Source organism: Pundamilia nyererei, unplaced genomic scaffold (assembly GCF_000239375.1).
Source record: "Pundamilia nyererei isolate P.nyererei 1_Seehausen unplaced genomic scaffold, PunNye1.0 scaffold00004, whole genome shotgun sequence".
NCBI lineage: Eukaryota > Metazoa > Chordata > Actinopteri > Cichliformes > Cichlidae > Pundamilia > Pundamilia nyererei.
This window is the reverse complement of record NW_005187405.1, coordinates 2,449,423-2,463,525: the sequence shown is the minus strand read 5'-3', so window position 1 is coordinate 2,463,525 and position 14,103 is coordinate 2,449,423. Positions and strand designations below refer to the sequence as shown.

The window sequence follows — 14,103 nt, the reverse complement described above, 5'->3', positions numbered from 1 at the left end:
ATTTTTTTTTTTGGATTTTTTTTTTTGTGCTTATTGATGAGGTACATTCATAAATGGTTGGGTGATCCGCAGTGGATCACATGCTGAACATGTGTTAGAGCTTGCAGCTGTTACATGCTTAGTGGGCTGCTGTGGTATTATTATCATTATTATTATTACTACTACACCCATATGTGTGTTGTCAATGCTACAATATGCAGAGGACCGTGAGCATGTGTGGTCTGTAGTGTAAGGTGCTTTTGCCTGCTGGGAAAGTGGAGGACTACTTTGGGATCATGGGAGACGGAAAATTTAAAGTCCTGGATTGTCTCTTAACTGCTGGTTGTGGATCTTAAAAATCCTTACCCTTCTCTGTCTCTCTCTCTCTTTTTTTTTTTTGCTTCCCTACATCTTAATGCACTTTCTCTCTCTTTCTCTCTGTCTTTTGCCTAACTGCCTGTCTAGCTGTCAGTGGAGTCCGGCAGAGATATCTCGCTGCCAAACACTTCCCGGTACAGTGGTGGGAAACTGTAGGCTGTCTCTGGGTGGACCAAACGGAAAAACTCCAGTTTATCAATGTGGAGGTTACAGATGGACTTCATTACAGGCAGCCTGGACAGCATCTGTGGGGATGAAAAAAATACAAGGGTAAACATGTGAATGCGTAACTGCGTGTTTAAAAAGGGCAACGTTTGCTTAACCTTACATTGTCCAGTTTCTCGTCAGATGCGCCACTCTTTTGTAGACTGTGCTGCAGAGCCAGATAGACTTTCTCCTGGAGTTTCTGAACCTTCTGCCCTTCTGTCAGCCAGGGTCGGTCTACAGAGATGACATTTAGATATTAGCCACCTACAGTGTAGGTTCTAAAGATGAGATTTTAAACGAAAGCCTTGATAGAGATGTGAGGGCTAGCTGACACCATCCAATCGAATAGAAACATCAAGTGTCAGGATTTCTACACCTTCTCTCCCAGCCTGATACTGTATATATCCCCCAGGAAATGATAAATAAGGTAGATTAAAGCTTCATTTATGCAATTATGTCATGAAACTGATCTACGCTTTTGTCATCCGAGCAACCCACAAATGTGATGCTGAAGCTGATACACGGATGCATGAAACCAAATTAAGGTTTTTTACTGCAAGTTAGCTTAATAATCAGTATTGCATTTAGAATAAACATCTAAAGCAAAACTAATACATGAATGTAAGTGTAACCTGTTTTCTGATTATCACTATTATTTTGCAGTCAAATGTGTAGCTCTTCTCAAGCTTGTTTGCTTTTATAAGTGTGTATGAGCGACAAGGAGATGTGCATGAAAGATAATCACCCGGCGTTAGAAGGACAGCAGCGCTAAAGAGAGCCATCTCGTCGTCGGACAGCTGTAGACGGCAGAGTCCTTTCCCCAGGTCAAACACTGCACTGACGAGATCATCACAGCCTGCACACATGCATTGTGTTTGATAAGTTAATTGTCAGAAATAATAATCATAAAGGTAGCACTGCTTAGAGAAACAGGACATGCATAGAGATTGAAGATCTCGGTCTCTCTTCCTGATTTGGAAATTTCATAACAGTTAAATGAGCTGCTTTCTTACTCAGATTACTGTGTATCTGATTTCTTAGAAGTATTTAAGAAAAGGGAAAATCCTTCCCCACTGACCAATCTGTCTTTTAAAATGAGACCTGAGCAGCATTCCTTTAAATGAGTTTAAATGTTTTTAAAGCTGATTTTTCTTCTGTTAGAGCGCACCGGTGATATCGCAGAGGCAAAAATGAGGCAAAAACTGGAAAATCCATCTGCAGGGTTTCAATTAGCTCTAATTAACGTTAATATCTGTTCTCGTTGTGACGAACTGCTGCTGATAAGAATAAAAGAGAAATAACTATCTTAGAGAAAAAGCATTACAGTGACAGTTATGACTGTTATGTCATTTATAATAATGATTTGTGTTGATCAATGTAGGGTTTAGGTAACAGGTATAGAGGTGTTGGCTGTATTTCTTACAGTGGGATCACTGGCAGTTTTGAATGCACTAATGGTAGATTTGCATATTGCATTTAGAACAGATGTTTGATTATAAACTTTGCATAAAGAAAAAGAAATGTGATATTTCCGACATTTATTGTATTGTTTTTAATGCTCTGATACTCACCTAGTGCTTTGAAGAACTGAGCTGAAGCAAATTTTCCATTGAAGAAAATGGTGTTGTTGCTGCTGTTGAACGCTTGGCACATACGTATAAGGAGGACCTCCAGGCAACCTAAAAACGGAGCCACAGATAGAGCAAAAAAGATGGAGACAGAAGAAAGAAGGAGGGGAGGATAGAAAAAGCCCAAGATACTCCAACACGTACAAAACAAACAACAAGATGTAAGCAATTTTGACCCAGATTGAAGGACGGCATATATAAGACATTTTTGAACAGTTTTAAAGTGTTTTAAAAAGTTCAAAACATTTACAGAAATGCATTGTCAGATATATGCAGGTATTCAGGTAACATAAAATTATGTTTTGGGTTTTTTTCCCACCAGGATTGCGCAATTTGATGTGTTCGGTACAGTGTTCAGATCAGGAGCGTATAGTTTATTCAAACAAACGAACGGGTAGTTAAAACAAAAGGCAAAGGTAGAGTTGGAGACAAAAAAAACAAAGCAGAAGGAATCACAGTTAGTAAGTTTCAGCCTTTGTTTACTTACGAAGAACAAACTCAGTGAACAGAGTATTTGCGCTTTCATAGACTGTGCACTAACCTGCTTTCAGCAAAATGATCTGATCGTTCTGACACAGATCCATGAAGCCTGCAATACGTTTGGCAAACTCCACAACGTATTGGATTGCGTTGGTAATGTGGTGTGCACACTGCTGCCACATCCACTCAGCAGACTGAAAAGCAAAGTGTGCAAGAAAGAAGAGATTTAAGTTCTAAAAGTTCATCAATGTCACAATGATAATGTGATGGACAGCATCCTGATGCCTAGCCTCCCATTAAAAAGAAATACGATCATTGATGCCCAAATATTAATATAGATGTAAATAGTTTTGTTTTTCTGTTAAGTAATGAAAAACTTGCATATTACAGTAAATCTTATGGACACATGTGTCTTTCTAATTTTCCGACTGACTCATAAAACCACAATATGGATGTTCACGGTTAAGAACATGCCAAGCAATAGTGTGGCTTACTGTGAGTTTTAGATGAGGACTGGGGGTGTATGCCACTGAAGAATAAGCTCCATCATGCTTTGACTATATAACCCATGCTCACTAATAGGATCAGTCTTCTTGGTTTAGGTCTTTTTTTCCTTTTCCTTATGATCCTCAGGAGGGCACGTGCGGATTATTTACCTTGTTCTGAAAAGTACGCATTTCTTCAGGTGTATATTGTACATAGTTGAATCTCTTCATATCTTCGGTGCTGTACTGACACGTTTCCAAGTGCGACTTAACAATACTCTGAGTGATGTGCTCTGTAAGACAAAACGGGTATATACACACACAATCAGTGCTGTTTATTTGCGGTAGCACCGATTTTGCGCTTTGGAAAGACAGCATTGAGCTCAGCAGAGTTACAGTGTAACACTGGTATTGTTTACACATCTACAGACCATGGCCATGTGACCTTGAATTACTAGATGCTTTGCACCACTCTGCGGTTACTGCTGACTGACCCTGACAGGAGTGTTAATGGCTCATTTCCTCACCTTATTTCCACAGCCGTTTGTCATTTTACCACCTCCTGCATTTATTATTCACAAGTGGTTTTTTTGGTTGATTTAAAAGTTCAAAAACCAAAACTGCATTCAATTCCTCACAGTCTGTGGTTGCAACACCTGTAAAGTGAAATGTGTTCACGCTCAAGATCTCCAGAGACCCGAAACACACCCATCCCTTCATCCGTTGCCGTTTTTGGAGAGATGATTTACTATATAGTTTGACTATTATTATTTTTTTGTGTTCTTTATAACACTTGCCAACGTTCTTTGCTTTTAGATTTAGCATGTATGACTCAGATTCCTTTTATTAAATCAACCTTTTGATGAACCGTGTCCTTGTCCTTGAATTGAATATGATTTATTTTTTTGCTGTTAACTTATTTTTCATGTAGTATATTATACTTATTGCTCAACCCTTGTTGACAAAGAAATACTTTTAGCATTTCACTGTAAATTCTCAAAGCAAAGCCTGCATATTTTACTTGAAATAATGATCCAGACTGACTCTGCTTTGCTTAACCAGAATCAGTCATAAGCTTCACGAACCATTAAGAGTGACTATGTCAAACGGCTGAAAGAAATATTAACGTTGCATGAAAAGCATGCACTAGGAAAATACGGACTTCTAAATCACTCTTCTCTTTTATTATATCCTGTCAAATAAAGTCCTGTTACACATCAGCCACCGCTATTTGACATTTTGAGGTACTCCTGTACACACGGGTTTACGGGTGAAGAACAAGAACTTTTTTTTGTTGTTTATTATATTCAGCACTCACCAAGGTCTGTTATTGAGCAGTCATCAGGCAGCTGGTCCAGCAGTGCATGTGTGTTTCCCAGAAGCGAATGTGTGTGAGAGTGCAGGAGCTGGATGCCATTACTGTCCGCGCCATCCAGCATGGTCTGCTGTGGGGAATTCTGATTGGACATAGACGACGAAGTGGAAGAAGAAGACGATGAGTTGGAGGTGTTCCCGGCACTGGCTCCTCCGCCTCCGAGCAGCTCCAGGCTGCAGTATTCGCTGGCCTCCTCGGGTGTCAACGGCAGGTCAAACAGGTCAGGCAGCGCGGCGATGTCATCCAGGTCACTGAGGGTGGAGCTGGAGCCGCCGCTGCTGTAGGACCTGCTCAAACCCTCTTCGCCATCTTCCCCACCGCTGCCACAGACTCCATCTTCCCTGGGTAAGGACAGAGTGGCAGAGCCCCCGCTTCCAGACCCCACACACTCTTGGGACTTCTGGTGCTTCTGAACCTCAGCGTAGAGGCTGTCGCGCTGCTTCTTTGACATACGGCCGAACTTCACCGCTGCAAAACATAAATATTTTCATTATAGTCGACAAACAAATTACATTTTACATGCTTTATTTATTAAATGTACATTATGTGATTGACTGTCACGTTTAAGCTAAGATACAGATAAAGATTATTTTATGTTGCTGCACAGTGAAAATGGAGTTGAACTCATTCATTCCACAGAATAAAATAAGTATAATATAAAATAGCAAATATAAAAGCTTAAATAAAGTTCTGCTGAAAAGATAAAAGGATATTGCACTTTCAAATTTTTTTTTAGGTTAATTCAAGAGCTTGTGTAAACATTTCTTCCTCAGTCTAATTGTAGGATATGTTACCTCACTTTGAATCCCCTATTTCTATATATGAGCACTGTATTAGCCCAGGCCTGGGTAGCAGACACATAATATTTGTCTTCTTTCTGCAGCCCACAGAACAGGTCTATATGTGACCAACCCTCTTACAACAGCTGATCTCGATCTTTACTGGTGAGGTCTTCAAATTCCTCTGGCATCAGCTTTGAAACCGATGACACCCACACGCCTTACGTGTCACTGAATACACACATATCTCTTTACTTCCCTTATTTAAGCAAGTCTCAGATTAACCAAATAGGTTGTGATAACTGTTAAAAGTTTAAAGACTGAGGAAGTTGGTAAGGTGGATAAAGTGCATGGTTTTTGCGTGTATTTTGTTTTTTACCATCTCGGCTCATGCCCAAAGCCAGACATTTCTGTAGGCGGCAGTGCTGGCAGCGGTTACGGTTGGTTCGGTCAATCAGGCAATTCCTCTGACGGGAACAAGAGTACATGGCATTGTTCTGCTGGCTGCGACGGAAGAAACCCTAAACACACACAAGAAGACAAAATACAGACACTGCGAATGAGATGCAAACGTTCGATAAAACAGCTCGGTTAAAGTGAGATTTGATACCAAGGCGTTACTCTGGGCTCACCTTGCAGCCTTCACAGGTGATGACTCCGTAGTGGATTCCTGAGGACTTGTCCCCGCAGATCTTACAGGGGATGACCTCGATCTGAGCTGCATTGATGAAAAGAAACATGGAGGAGAGGTCAGAAAACTGCTCCTTAATGCGTCTCAAAATTAAGAGGAAAGCCGTGCTTCACATTAGGCTTTCAGACTACATATTCAGTCATACTTTGGCTTTAACATCCAAACACACAACACAAAAACAGGAAGAAAAATATTTAGTAAGACTTGCAAAAATAGTTTCATACAAGTCCATATTTGGCAAAGAAATGCTGTTTTGCGCTGGCTTTCCTTTCTCCTAAATAAGGAGTCCAACATCTGTTGTCCACACAGCCCTACAACTGTTCAAAATCTGGAAAAGTTTTAGTTTCACTCCCAAATTCAATCAGCTTAATACAATTAAAGCTAGTCCTACATCTCTGTTCCCTGAGCCAGGCACAAATTTAGCCTTTAGACTGCGCTATCCCGATTTCTCTCCCAAACGCACCACTTTTACGCCTTCTGATCTCTGAACTTCTTTGTGTTGTAAACTGCTCGGTACACCATATGATTAACTGAAAACAATGCACCTCAGGCCTTTTCATTGGTATTGGTAAGAAATTATTACCGTATTTTGACGTTGACCCAGACCACTCAAAAACACATCTTGTAATTAGTCCACTGAGTGATCTCCACTATGTAGCACTGGCATCGATTATTTGTTTAATGTCAACAACCCCATAAACAAACCGTCCCGCAATTAGCACACAGTGTATATGAGAACTTGCCATAAACTGTGTTTGTCTGCGCCCTGTAAATGGCCCCCATGAGGCAACAGAGTTCACAACCACATATGAAATCACATGACACTTGCACATATGACACATACACAAAGACTCGTTCTCTTTAGGTCGCGGTAGAGACGACAAGCTCTATATCATATGATAGTTACAGCAGAGGTTTTCTGCCTGTACTATCCTAGATTGATTTACAAAATCACCCTTTGTGCCGCGAGGATCACGTATGGAAAAGCACTTAGGGATTGAGAAGGAATTGTTGCACTCTTAGGTACTGGAAAACACAACTTTCCACTTCTTTTTCTAATGACACAGTCGGCTGTCTCTTCTCTAAAACTGTTGACTGAAATACTCCAACTGATCAAGGCAGCTGCAGACATGCAATGGAAAAATATCACCCTCCCTCCCTCCCTTCCTTCTTCTCTTTCTCTCAGGTTCCCCTCCACCCCTCCCTCATCTCACGATTATATAACTCCTGTCTGTGAGCATTCCTAACAACACTCATTCAGCACGCTCACTCTAGCAACACTGACAACCCGCCCTGCTCAGCCTCTCTTTCTCCCACTGGCTGAGCTGCATTAGCAGCTTCTTGGTATTGGCTGAGTCATACGTCACTCGGGCGATGTAGCCTGTCAGCCCATGTGGACGGTCTGTCCTACTGACACACTTTCCCACTGCAGGGGGAGAGGGAGGCGAGCGCGATCCCGGCGCTGCGGAGCAGTTTTAAGGTGGAGCTGAACAATGCTCAGACTTCACCATAAAACATTTCCCTGAAGGCTTGTGGCCTGCATTAGCAAACTGGCTTGGTTACATAACAGCCAAATTTAACAAGAAAGGCAACGATAGCAGGCCTAGACAAACAGCACATTACCTAATATCCAACACAGGCCTTCACAGTTTTCTCCTACTTCTGTATAGATTAATTAGGGCTTCACCTTGCTTTTATATTAAAGATAAACTACATTTGCTAGAACTGTGACTGCCCTCTCTTCCTGTCCCTGGCTGCTGTCCATGCAAACCATACCATTTCTGAACTTGAATGTCAGTTATTCAGCCCCCACTCCTCTCCCAGGTCTTTGACATTGAGCTTCTGCTTCTATTCCTGTCCTGTGCTGAGAGCCAGAATAACACAGATGCCCAGCCAGCCACCCCTGTTGCTACAACCACACATACATACTTTCATGGGCCTCTTTTCTGAATCTGTGCAGACATCCAAGAAAAACCAGAGACAGAAACAGATGCATCTACTCTGTTCCCCTGTTTTAAAGTCGCTCTGAATAAGGAACAGCCATGCAGTTAAACTGATTAGATAGAAAACAAAATCTATACAGAAAATTAAGAGGTATGCCTTAAAAAGAAGCAGTCGGTGGCAAAATAGATTTTCAAATAGCAGCTATTTTAATTACCGGTTAACTTTCTTCTGATTGGCTGGTTAATGTTTGACGTAAAAACACCACTAGTGATAGGATGGTGAAAAATGCCCCCTCAAATTGACGCATTTAGATTTTGGACCAACACTGTAAAAGTATTATTTTAACCATTATTAAAGACTATGAAGCCCATGCATGTATTAGAAGCCATTTTGTCCTAATTTTTGCAGACTTTTGTGCCTTTAGTGATTAAGGGATATTCAGATGTCAGATATTTGGCTAATCATTACAGAATTATTGCTGTTAGCTAACTACCTGATAAAAATTCAGCTGCTTGAAATGCTGATAGCGACACAGCAACAGTGGCCACACTAAACTGCAAAAAAAACCAAACATGTACCTTTAACCCTGAAAACTAGTCTGAAGTATGTGACCTTTAGCACTCTTCAGACAGCCAGCTCTCCAAAAGGATCAAGGTAGTTCTTCTTCTCGCTAACATAGCTCATATATCCTGTAGCTTTATTACTGGGTGACACATTAACTTAGTAACAAATGATGAGAAATGACGCAAATGGCAAACGCAGAGTATTGTTTGAGTACGGCAGGTGTTTCGTCTGTAGGACTTTGGCGCACCCAAACCTTTTGCACAAAATAAACAGGGAACAGGCTCTTTAACGGTTCAGGCAAACACGTTGGCCTCACAGTGTTTATCAGGCAGCTAAATGTGTAACCTTGTTATCTCTAAAGAGGCTAATTCACTAGGGGTGGGGTATGGAGAGGCAAAGACAGAAACAGGAAATAAAATCACTGACTTTGAGCTTCCAGCAGTTCACTTCTCTGCATCTAACGAGGAACAAACAGTCAGTAATTCACCCAGGAGCCGCCTGCCTTATGGGTCAAATGGTCAGTATGTCAGTGTGTCAGTAGCTTAATAAAAGAGAAAGCTGAATTTTTACCTTCCACATGTTCCCTGAGACATACGTGCAAGAACACACGCACACATGCCACTTCTCGATGATATAATCATAAAAACTAAATTATAAGGAGGACAATTTGTTTGTGTCGGTTTATTAAAAGGGTTAAAATAACAAGTGATACACTAAGATCGATCCTAGTCTTTATAAAAGGCGGCGTGCCTTTAATTCTTTGCTACCTACTCATAATGACTGGCAGAAAATACCTTCAACAAAAGGTGGAGGCCTTGTGCTGGAGCTCTATACTGTACATACTGGAAACACTGAAGTGCTTGTTGTATCATGCTTTCTAATTGGGTGTAGGCTTACAGTGTTTCACAGAGCTGTATAACAACAGTCCACTGTGACTGTTCCTTGTTGCATTGGAACTACATTACATTGGAACCGCCTTAAACAACCTATGTGCTCAATTATATCTCTGATATATATTTATATTTATTAACTCTCTTAGAATAATACAACTTAAAACACAAGAACTTGAGACTGCAGCATGCATTAAATTAACATATACAATCTGGCCACCCGTGCATTTAGCTTACTTTATTTAAAAAGATGCAAAAACAAGCAAGTGGAGGCCCAAGTTGAGGCCCCACTTGGGAGAGATTAGAACAGAGCTAAGAAAGTCACGGACCTCCTACACTGGCTGTCAGCTTATGACACGAGTCTTGTGATCTTTCACTGTCTGCTAGGTTATAAATAAGTGGAACACATTTTGTAGAAGTGCTGTCTAGTGCAGCAAACGAGAGGAAGTGTCAGAAGCCCAGACATCACAACAGGCCAGAGCCCATCTGCATGCCTAAACATTTGGAATGACTCAACACTCTGAAACCAAAACGATTCAAGATGGGATAAAATAGCAAAAAATGCTGATGTGCTTTTCCAGTGAGGACACGACAGGTTGTGTGACTAAACTACATTTTGAGTGCAGCCAACTAAGAAAGGGCTGTGGATTGTTTACATTTGAATATCCTGCCAGAAAGGGAAACTCCCTCCACCAGATACCCCCCTTCCCTACCTCCCCACCTCTCTATCTTTTAAGTACAAGAGAAAAAAACCCGATCTTTCTTCCCCTGCCAAAAACCCCCCCAAACTCCTTGCAGGTAATCTCCTTTCCTGTACATGATAGATAGTAATCCTTGCTCTGGCCAAAACTCCCAAATTGCCAAACATAAACAGATCCAACCATCAGAACCCTATCAGCCTCTTTAAAACCACTGTAATTGGAGGGGGTTGTCTTATATGCTGCCTCTTTCCAACGAGTAAAAAGATTTCATATGAAAGTGATTTGCATTTTTTGCAAATCTGAGGACTAGTTTGATTTCATGTGAAATCGTATCTAACTATCTTTAGTATTTCATTATAAAAGCCCCTTCCCTTTATCACTTGGAGCTGCCCTCTTCCCAGGCCAAGGCCAAGTTCAAGTCCAAGTTCAAGTTCAGCCTGTGTCAGGGAGCGACACCGTGAACATCGAGCCTGTAATCACACATGAAGCCGCACGTCCGGGCGGCACGACGCTTCCCGGAGCCGCTTCCCCTCCTTCCGCTGTGTGTGCTGTATAACGTTGGGTGACATAACTAGGTCAGTGGAACAGCCAGGTCCGTCTCCCTCTGTAGACTCACACAGTCGGCCATGCTGCCACAGCCACCGCATCACAACAATAACACAACTACACAAACTGCTGCTCAGATCCGTGTTGTAACATCAGCTGCAAAAAAACAAAACAAAAAACAACCCACGAAAACACGCGCATTTGAAGGGCTCTTTTATTTTTCAAATATATGGAAATATTAACAAAATATATGGTTATAAGTTTACAAATTCAAGATTATGTCTTAATTTATAATTATTATGATGTTCGATTGCGTGATTATTACTAAATGTGGCCTATTTAAGCTTTAGTTTAGCCGATTAGACACCTGATAAGGTCAAATAACATCTCGATTACATAATTCTAGTTTTGGTTAACAACATCCTCCTTCCACGCCCCTCCCTCTCCTCATTGCATAACCCCAACATGGACGCCCTGGCAAAATTTACAGGAGTCTCAGGTGAGATCGCGCTCACACTTCTAAGTTTCCTTATTTATTTATTTAAAAGGGTAGGTTTGTAAGGTCTGTCACTGCACAAGTTACAAAGCACAAATGCGCATGTGTGCATTTAGGACTTGGTCTGATGTTATCATAATAAGCAGATGCATAGGAAAAAAGAAAGAAAGAAAAGTAAACATGTATAACATTTAGCATTTGTCACGAGTGAACGCCATGCCTCCAGCGCTGCGTCCTTTAGCGTTTGGCGTGCAGCTCTGTGCGCCTATAATCCAGTCATGAGGGATTAACGCGAACTGAGAGGAAAACAGGCGCACTCCTAAATCCCTGTGCGCACACATGTGGCTGTTCCAGCCCGTACATAACCACAAAATACAAAATTCACCCCCAAAAAACACACTCATTTATTGTGACATTTTTAAAAAAAAAAGTAAACTTACCTCTCATTTTGGTGTTTTCTTATTTCTGGAAAAAACGACGAAGACTGGACTACATGGGTTTACTGTAAGTGACAGTGGGGAGAGAGGGGAATACGGCGCTGGAGCCAGAGTCAATTTACTCTGTAAATATTAACTTCGTCCCAGCTGCAGGCAGCTTTCGCAAACCACGGCAGGGGAAAGAAAAAAAAGCTATCCGAAACTCTTCTTTTTTATCGCTCGGTAAAGTCCGGGGAAAATAAAAGAGTGTACGAAGTCGCTTTGGTTCGCATCGTAACTGTCTCCGCGCACTGGTGAATAGATTTGGATCAACTTTTTTTTTTCCTCCTTCTTCTTGACAGAATAGTCCCACGGTGGAAGAGCGGTGCTCGGACCCCCCCTTTTTGCCTCTGTGACTTCTCCGCCTGCTTTCCTCTCAGTCTACCCTGCTAACCTACTTTCTCCAAGCGTGGACTCTCACATGATCTCACTGCCGACAGCTCCTCTCTCAGCTCTCGCGGGGACGCGCAGTCGGGAGCGCGTTTAAGGTGGCTTGGCGTTTGATTCACTAGTTGTTTCCCCCCCCACCCCGACTCCTGACAGCACACAGTTATAGTGTGAGAAATAAATATTATTACCATCCAGCAGGGAAAAGGAAGGCAATTAAACCTGCAGTCAGTTCTGCTTTAACACACTGTTTCCCCTCATTTAAGACATAATTTACTGTAACAGCACAGGTTGTGACCTATAAATCAATGTAAATTTAATACCTGTCTAATCAGGCTCTTGCTGAAGATGTAAACAAGCGTCATGATGCTTTCAAAAGGCTGTTGTTTACCAGAGAGTACTCCCCCCCTACACACACACACACACACACACACACACCATTTGTTGCATATTTTCCAGATTTGCATTAATGGTGTATGGAAATGTGGCCTCAATGAAATGCAAAAATGAAAGGCTCAAAATGAATATTTCTCCTGGAAACACGCTTGACATTCAAGCTGATAAACTAATAATCAGTTGGGTGCTCATTGAAGAATAAAGTAAGTGACTCCAGCTCCTCAAATATTGGTTTCACGGTTTAAAGCATGAATAAAATCGCGCTATTTCTCCACTGACTCAACTTTTCCTAATTGTACAATGCCTCTTCTATTCAGCCTCTGTGCTTATGTCACCTTTTGCAGTTCTCGTCCCATTCCTGAACATTTATGAGCGACCTTTCTCCTCAAAGAGAGGGGGGGAGAGGGGGGGGCAGAGGGGTAAAGTGGATTTAGATTATTGTGACAAGGACTGATAGACTTTGTGGGTCTGTAAAGTATTTATTTCAGCTTGTGCACTCAGATGAGCTTTGTTCCTCAGTGGTGTTCATCTGGATTTGGAAGAATAGATGGGAAAATATTCCTGGCTGTTTTCCTGGTGATTGCTCACCATCTCTCAGTGTATTCTCGGTGGAACTGAGCAAAGTTTAGACTCAGTAACCTCAGGTTTGCTTTGCAAAAGTCTGGTTCCTGTTTCGTGTTCATATTTCTGCACTGCACATGCAAGGGCATGCAATAGAAACCCTGTTCTCGCATTTGCGTCTCATTTATTTAATCTCACTATCATGTCTCAACATCGCAACAATTTGTGTTGCAGATGCATGTGTTATTCTGTTGCTCTTGTGAATTGTTTGTTTTCATGGATTCTTTGTGTGGTTGCTATAGCAAATCTCTGTCTTTAACTGATTAATAACAATAAAAGGGATTTGAACTCTGATGAATATGTGTGCTTGGGAAAGTATGAGCCTGTGGGTGTTAATGAGGATCTGGGAGGGTAGAGGGGCAGGAGGAGTGTGTGTGTGTTGCCGTAGCGGGTGGCCTTATGATGCAATGCGCTGGCATCACTGTTATGAAACAGCATGAAGGCAGAGATTACTCAAACTAGGTTAGTGGAGCAGCTGAGCACAGAACACCTACAGCAACAGATTTTTTTTATTTTGTTTCCTTGCTTTCCTCTATACACAGACACACACGCACAAACACACACATACAGATGTCCAGAGTCATTTATTTTTTCCTCCAGAGATCCTTTTCCTCTTCCCCTTCCTTGTTTTTCGTATGTTATCTTTTTTATTTATACACTTCCTCGTACTCATCGGTATCAGCCAGCGTGAAATAAATTCAAACTCCTCAGTATTTTTAATCCTTCACTCACGATAAATATCCTCTTCTTTGTGGCACAGTTTTTCTTTTTTCGTGTTTTTCGTCGTGCGTGCATCTCCTCCGAAGCCCCCCTGTTCTGTGTTTCCCTTGACAACCGCAGCAACACTTTGACCTTAGCTCTTACGTAACGGCTGTGCTGCTCAGTTAGACAGCAGAGGAAGCAGAAAGAGAGACAAAAAGAGGGAGAGAGAGGGAGTTAGTGGGAGGCGAAGGGGGGCTTCGGCATTGGCTCTTATGTGGCAGACATTTTGTTGATAAAGTAAGAGGTGAAGAGGGAAGAGGCACGGAAGAAGAAGAAGAGCTTAGAGCTGGAGAAGACTTTGGAAGGTTGCCAGGAGAA

General features: G+C 41.7%; 1 protein-coding gene across 2 annotated transcripts; it reads right to left on the bottom strand.

Annotated features, from left to right (window-relative positions):
• LOC102212459 (nuclear receptor ROR-beta-like) lies at nucleotides 1–12,034 on the bottom strand. Of its 2 annotated transcripts, XM_005721141.2 has the most exons (10): nucleotides 11,584–12,034; nucleotides 5,944–6,029; nucleotides 5,691–5,832; nucleotides 4,476–5,000; nucleotides 3,329–3,450; nucleotides 2,734–2,866; nucleotides 2,136–2,243; nucleotides 1,310–1,420; nucleotides 686–798; nucleotides 1–602 (listed from the first exon to the last, which is right to left on the bottom strand). In XM_005721141.2, the coding sequence occupies exons 1-10, from the start codon at nucleotides 11,588–11,590 to the stop codon at nucleotides 441–443; spliced, it is 1,509 nt and encodes a 502-aa protein (XP_005721198.1). In that variant the 5' UTR covers nucleotides 11,591–12,034; the 3' UTR covers nucleotides 1–440. The 2 variants fall into 2 exon arrangements, with proteins under 2 accessions (XP_005721198.1, XP_005721197.1); XM_005721140.2 differs by lacking the exon at nucleotides 11,584–12,034 and having other exon boundaries at nucleotides 5,944–6,051.
• Nucleotides 12,035–14,103: the final 2,069 nt, after the last annotated feature.